This window comes from Macrobrachium nipponense, chromosome 35 (genome assembly GCF_015104395.2).
Source record: "Macrobrachium nipponense isolate FS-2020 chromosome 35, ASM1510439v2, whole genome shotgun sequence".
Lineage (NCBI taxonomy): Eukaryota > Metazoa > Arthropoda > Malacostraca > Decapoda > Palaemonidae > Macrobrachium > Macrobrachium nipponense.
In genome coordinates this window covers 40,007,648-40,015,147 of record NC_061096.1, presented here as the reverse complement: position 1 = coordinate 40,015,147, position 7,500 = coordinate 40,007,648, and the positions used below count along the sequence as shown (strand labels likewise).

At 42.9% G+C, this 7,500-nt stretch overlaps 1 protein-coding gene across 7 annotated transcripts in view; it reads left to right on the top strand.

The window, feature by feature from the left end:
* LOC135208664 (protein disabled-like) overlaps window positions 1–7,500 on the top strand; it is a 196,794-nt gene that overhangs the window by 112,900 nt on the left and 76,394 nt on the right. The window contains exon 1 of one of the 7 annotated variants that reach the window (XM_064241094.1): window positions 1,763–4,528. The exons of the other annotated variants lie outside the window; for them this stretch is intronic. Coding sequence (XP_064097164.1) covers window positions 4,414–4,528 — 115 coding nt within the window. The 5' untranslated portion in view covers window positions 1,763–4,413. Of the gene's footprint in view, window positions 1–1,762; window positions 4,529–7,500 lie in introns of those variants that run through there. 7 annotated transcript variants of the gene reach the window in all.

Here is a 7,500-nt window from a genome sequence, read left to right as displayed (position 1 = left end):
TTATAATGGTTACGGATCGAATCGTAGTCACTTGTTGCGAATATCAACCACGCGAATTTAATTACGTGCAAACAAAAGAACGAAACCCCGAAGAAACAAGTAAACAAACAGGAGAACTAATTAAAGTTCAAAGGGAAGGAAGAAAGCGAAGGAGGAAAACCCGAAGTTCTGCGTTCAAGGGGAAACCGAACAGGGCAGGTCCGTTGTTCTTTTGTTGACCACTTTGATGTGCATTTTTTTTTCGGCTGTTCATCGCCACCAGCATTTGCCCAGTAGGGAAAAGTCACTCGCATATTATTCCCCCCTCTAATCATTACATAACAGCGAGAGAGAGAGAGAGAGAGAGAGAGAGAGAGAGAGAGAGAGAGAGAGAGAATTTTGTTTCCCGACAACCGTAATAAATTATTAAGAGACGATTAGTATGTATTTCGCCATAACGGCCAGCGAGACTATATTGTTTACAAGGTGCAAGTAGTAATGACAGCATTGCCACTGCGTGCAAGAAAGCTCTCTCTCTCTCTCTCTCTCTCTCTCTCTCTCTCTCTCTCTCTCTCTCTCTCAGACAGAGAGACACGCAGGCACAAACGCACGCACGTGCACATGCAACAAGAAGGGCGTAGTTGTCGGGATATAGTCCACGTAACAATACGTCTCATGTAAGAGAGAGAGAGAGAGAGAGAGAGAGAGAATTTCGGTGTAATTCTTCAGTGGTATTTAAACTTCGGTATTCCCCAAGGCGGAAGACAGCCGTGTGTCTCTTTGTATGTTTGTGTGTTTCCCCTGTTGTCGTCGCTATGTCAATCGGACGAGAGGTTTGTTCGTATAAGCGTGTTCCGGATACTCTGACGTTTGAGGTCGTCCTTCGCTGTTATTTAGTCAGTACTGGTTTTTAATTGTCTGTGAGTCCACTTTCGTTAGGATTAGAATATGGCTGTTTTGATTAAATTCGTTAATCAATCGGTATTTCATTCCCGTATTTATTTCATCATGTAATTGGTACGGTACTTGTGTCTGTGCTCTCATGGCTGTAGAGAGGAATTCAGTGGAGAGAGAGAGAGAGAGAGAGAGAGAGAGAGAGAGAGAGAGAGAGAGAGAGAGATCAATTCCAATTAGAGGGGAAACGACTATATCATTTTGCCCACCGGTGCACCTGTTAAAACATAGGCTTACAAGGTAATGAAAGTGAAGAAAATGAAGAAGAAGAAGAAGAAAAACAAGAGACTGGCGAGGGGCGAGTGAGGGGAGTCCACGGGCCGAGGGGAAACGATAACGAGAGAGAGAGAGAGAGGAGAGAGAGAGAGAGAGAGAGAAGGGGGTGCTGGGAGGGGACAGAAAGAGAGAGAGAAAGAGAGAGAGTGTGTGAGGAGAAAGAGAGAGAGAGAAAGAGAGTTGGTGTGGGGGGTCAGGTGATCGATAGCGGGGAGACGCTGTACACGCTGGCTGCCTCATTCACCATGTTTGCTGATGCGGTGTGTGTCTCCTGGACGCTTTCCTCCTCCTCCTGCTCCTGCCCCTCGACCTGACATTCGGAGGTTTCCCGTTCAGCAGGCAGCATCAGCATCCTTCACGCTTTTCCCCCCCTGAGGCTCAGACGGACCTCCGAAGGCCCCGAGGCTTCCCTTCGTTCCAAGGGATACAGATATCGAAGGGCGGTACCTCTACCCCTACTCGACCTCCTCCTCCTTCTCGTATTCCTACTCCTCTTCCTCTCCTCTCCCCCCCCCCCCCCCCCCCACGTAGGGAGGCGCGAAAGAGCATAAAGTGAGAGGAGAGTGTGTGTGTGTTGAAGAGACGACGCTGCTGCTGCTGCTGCCGCCGCTGCTCTGCTCTGCTGCCGGAGACAGATCAATGGTGTGTAGTGCCAGCCCCAAACACGTCGACTTCGTCGTCTGCGTCTTCGCCTTCGTCGTTCGCGCTGCTGCTGCTGCTGCTTCTACTGTTGCTTTCGCTGCTGCTCCTCCAGCTCCTCCTCGAAGCCATTTGAGCTGGTGGTGGTGTTGGCGTGTGTGTGCGTGAGTTCGTTCGTCCCTTCCTATGCCGTGTTCGTAGGGAGTCTCGCTGGCTCCGACGTCCTCCTCTCTGAAGGGAAGAAGCAGCAGCAGCTCATAAGGGGGACTTAGACGTAGGCGTAGGCGTTTGTGTGTGTTTGTGTATTTGTGCGTGCGTGCACGCACACGTGTGTGAGTCTCGACGGCGATCGGTGGACATGTAGCCCCCCAGGTTGTGCAGTTCGAAGCCTGGTTCGGCGACAAGAACGACACCAGCAGCGGCGTTCAGCTTTCCGTCAATGAACCGCTGCATTATTATTTTTGTGAGTGACCGGTGGCTTGTGCAGAGGAAGAAGGAGGAATAAGGAAATATAGTCATTAGATCATTCGAAAGTGATGGTGCTGGTGGTGGACGACACAGAGGACGTGACGAGTCGATGGTGTCACGTAGTAGAGTGATGTGAGTCCGTCTGAAAACGTGGGCTGGGCGTGATGTGATCCCAAAATCGACTCGGATGTGGGGAGGGCCATGAGTGTGGAGGGTAGCAGGCTTTTCAGGCCCTGTGTCAAGTAAATCGGAAGCGAGAAGGGAAGAGAAGAGGCACTCGCAGTTGCATTCTCCTTTCTCTCTCTTTCTCTCTCTCTCTCCCCCTCTTTCACACACACGCCCATTCACGCAAATGCCACTGCCGCCACCCACTCAACCCTCTGCACGCCCTAGGAGATTGTTGCGTGCCGTTCCAGGGAATATTCTTGTCGCCAGTCGAGAAGAGTCGAGGAAGACTCCACCTCCTTCTCCTCCACCTATTATTCCATCTCCTCCTCCTCCTGTCGCCGGTGTTCCTCCTTCAGGTCGTCACGAGTGTAACGCGCCATTCCTGACACCATGGTGAAGTAGAGAACTACTGTGGGCCTTCTCTCTTCCTCCCTTTCCTTCGCCCTGTATCCTGTATCCTCTTCCTCATCCTCATCCTCTTGGTTCTCGCCCCTCCGTCGTAGTTCTCTCTCTCTCTCTCCTCCGTCGAGTCGTTGTTGCTGTTGTTGTTGTTGTTGTTGTTCAGTGTTTACACGGCTCACGATCCTTTGTGAGCTAAAGCTTTATAATTGAGTTCCCTCGAGAAAAGACGACCTCCCTCCCCCACCCCCCAAAAATACACTTCTTACTTTTTCGTGCCAAGTAGTCAGTGCACAGAGTGTGTTTTCGTCTTGGACCTCCAAAGGGAGAAGGCACATCAGTCTCCTCACCTCCCCTCCTCCTCCTCATTCTCTATTCGAGGGCGTAGGAATTTTTTTTCTTTATTTGCTTAGTATTTTCAGGAGCAAGGCGACAGCTGGAAGTAGGAGCATATTCTGGAAAGAAGCTCCTCTGGTTGGTATCAAGTTTCGACGAGAACTATTTTTTCATTTTGGGACATGAATTTGTGACCCTAGGTACCCTCTTCGTCTTATCAATCTCTTCAGATATTGCCGATATGTAATCCCTTCCTTGACCCTAACCTTGCTTTTCCCCCTCTGCCCAATTCTATTAGAGGAGCAAATACTGTGTTACTCGACGCCGAAAAGTAACTACTCGACTGAACCCTGACTGGTAATCGACGGTTAAGAGAAGGCGACGTCAGTCTGAAAATAGCCCGTTGTTGTTATGTATTTATTTATTTGCGCACTTGCTTGGTTCGTTAAGGGATTGGAGTGAGGAATCGTTTATAGTTTTTCGTGACTGTGATATTGCCTCGGACTTTCAACTTTCTTGCACAACGTGAACTGGAGACGGTCGTGTTTTTAGGTCAATTGCTCACTGTGAAATGCCACAGAATATTTGTGTGAAGCCATAGAGAAGAGTAAAGGAGGAAATCATGTCATTGAATGGTTTTCACATATGTACAAGTATATTGTTGATGTGGTGAAGGGGCCACCTTTTGGAAAAATCGAAAATTTCAAGTTGCTGATGAAGAGAATCATTAGAATCATGGCTATGATAATGATATTACTGTCATATGGTGAGAATTACTCTTGTAAAATGTTCATACCTGTTGCATACATTTGAAAATTGATAAGGAAATTAGAGGAATATAATTGAAAAGGAGAGAAAAAAGGGCTTTTTATTAAAGATTTAAGACATCATCAGAATGTCATCCCTGTTGCCATCTTGTCATATCTGGGAAAAACCTTGGTTGTTTTTGAAGACTGACGCTTTATGTCAATTGTGATTGAAGGATTTAAATGTCCTCTTCAAGTGATAATTAAATATTAAACGACGTACCTTTAGAGGAAAAGAAAAATAAAGAAAAGTGTTTTAATAAGTGATAGAAAAAAATAATCGTAATTTACCGCTTAAGTGTTGGAGTACGTTTTATCATCATCCTCCTCCTCGTCGTCGTCGTCGTCAACGTTCGTCGTCGTCGTTCGTCGTCTCTGTGATGTGTGTATGTGTGTGTGTTTGTGTTTGAAAGCACAAAAAAAAAAAATGCCCATCTATTCGAGCAACACCGACGTCTCGGGGTATGAGACCCTGAGTACCCGTCGAAGGCACAATCTCTTCAGTAAGTAGTTCTCTCTCTCTCTCTCTCTCTCTCTCTCTCTCTCTCTCTCTCTCTCTCTCTCTCTCTCTCATGGACGCACATTATTTTGCCTTTATTTTCATCCTTTCATTGAATTTCATGTCGTAACTTATGGTTTTCTGGCTTTATTTGCCATCATAAAATAATAATTCCGCCCTTGAGGAAGTCATAAGCAAACCTGCTTAAAGGATGAGATGGTTAGAAGATTCGTTTTATAAATATTATTATTATGGGAACATGGAGATAACCAAAACTTATTATTATTATTATTATTATTATTATTATTATTATTATTATTATTATTATTATTATTATTATTATTATTATTATTATTATTATTATTATTATTATTATTGCTGCTTTTCTGAATAAAGAAACATTGATTTCAAACAAAGCAAGATGGCTATTTATTTGCTAAGCAAGGCTCAACAAGAAGAATGCTTTTATGGTGAATAGTGAAAGTTGACAAGAGAGAATAGCTTTTAAACAAATGTAAATTAACATGTAAATATTCACAGATAGAAAAGCCTATGGCAACGGTGTATGGTTCTTGAAAGTAATATTACAGCTCATTTTGAAGCTCACTCCACAGCTTCACAAGAAAGGAAGTGAAAGGTTTTTTGGTGCTGATAAGTGTAGCAATGTGGAATCTCAATAGAATGAAGGCACTAATTCTCTCCAAACAAAGAATGGCACACTATTACTTGGGGTTTATAAACTAAAGGGACTTTTCGAAGTTTGCTGTCGAGGTAGCGTTATTGGAAGGTGACCAAAAAGGATATCTGCTGGCAATGACCTTCATCAAAGTCTCGTGAAGATGAGGGATCAATGGATGCTCCTGACATCTTGAACAGCAGAACAGAATTCCGTCATTGGTAGAACAAGAAATCTGATGCGTGTGCACTAATACCATCAGCTCTATAGATATAGGAAGCCTTACAAACAATTCCTCGTTCTCTGGCTGTATACGAAAAAGGATTATTTCATTGTCTGATCCATTTTAGATCTCTTGTCAGTGCCACGAGCACCTTCATTTCCTATTTAGAGCAGCGAGTACGTCAGTAGTAACATGAGTAGCATTTTATAATTTGTTATGTAGTACACTACCAGTTGTGTCAACAGCAAGGACAAAATTCAGCTTAGCCCTCGTAACGCTGCCTTGAATTTTTAAGGTTATTTTGATTACACAGATTTTGAAGAGCGTCTTAATTTCCCATTTGATTCCTGGACCTAGATTTATAATATTTATATGCTGTAAGGGGGTTTAAATTTAAGTAAAGTTTTCAACACCCTTATTAAGCCCATTTTCACCCATTTTCGAAGTTGCGTATGACAAAATGGTTTGAGTTTGGGAAGAGTTGAAAGACGTCCTTTTAGAAACGAATGAGAACGACACGTGTCTGTCTTTTGATAAGGTCTAGGATCATTTTTATGCCCCTTGAGCGTAAAGCAGATTTAGTGAGAGTAGGAGGCTAGCTAGCCACTAAAGCTATATATATTAAAGCCCAGCTTTTTCCAAAGCTGATAATGTAGTCATAGAAAGTGTAGATGATGTCAAGAGTTAAGTGTAGATGATCTAAAGAATACCAGAGATAAGGAGATATTTCTTGCAGTTTTATTTTTAAATTTATCTCATAAATTTTCTTGCCAAATTTATGGTAGTTCAGCGGGATTAGGTTCCGTCTCCACGGTTGATCATTAGTTTGAATTTTGATAGATGGAAAAAGTTACAATATATAATTGTGTTACGGAATTTTGTGTAGGAAGGGGATTAACGTTAACTTTAAAACTAATTTTCAAAGGATATATATAGCTCTGCTGACACACACTACTGCAGCATTTCTCAGTTTTCTGATAGGCATACAACTTGCCAGTAGCTATACTGGGAATATCCTAGTTATGCCAATGATGGAATCAGCTGTTTGGAACTTGGTTCAGTACATTACCAGAAATCTGCATGAGTTCCTTCGTCAGCTGGAAACTGAATATTGACAGAATTCAAGATAGGTCCTGTGATGATGAGCCAAGATTCTTGAGGCAAGATAGCCTCTGTGCAAGGATAAGGCCACTCACTAATCAGACAACTTATCAGCAAATCGTTTCTTTGAAAACGAGTTGAAATTAGAACTCTTTATGTGGGAAAGCAATATTTGGAATAGAGAAAGAAATGTATATGAAATTATTTTAAAGATGCAGGACTTCAAGTGTATGACCTAATTTTTAGTCGCTCCCTAGGCTTATGGAAGTTCAACAATTTTCGTGAGAAAGGTTTAGTTTTGGAATGTTGATGGAAAAGAAATATTGCCGATTGTGCTCAGTAGCCAAAACCCAGCACTGAAGGAAGTAAAGAATGTTGAAGTGTGTGTATGTGTGTGTGTTTTTTTTTCCAGAATATGAGTTAAAAAGCAGATACTGTGCCTTCGAAAAAGATATGCTCAAATTCTGTAGTAACAAGATCTGCAGTGTCCTTAAAACGGGGGGGGTGGGTGGGGGGGGGTGGGGGGGGAATAAAGCCATAAGCACAAAACTTTTAGTCAGCAGATGTCCTTGTTTGATTGTGTGGAATTTTTATATTGTTGTTCGTCACTGTTTGTTGCTATTTGAGTACACACGCATGACCTTTTACATCTGAATGGGAAATGTCATAGCAGCAAAATTGAGGCACGTAGGAACTTTTCCCAAAATAATTCCCCGTTTGCGCCGGGTGTAAGTCAGTGCTTTATGTGGACGATACAGATTTTTAGTTATTCACTTCTACAAAAGCTAAATGAAGTTAGTGTTGGTTTTAAAAGCTATCTCCCAATGCTGAGTGAAGTTGCTGTTAGGCTTTAAAGGTGTCTTCAAAATGCTAAGTGAAGTTTCTGTTAGTTTTAAAAGATGTCTTTCAATTACTAAGGGAAGTTGCGTTAGTTTTAAAAGATGTCTTCCAATTGCTAAGGGAAGTTGCGTTAGTT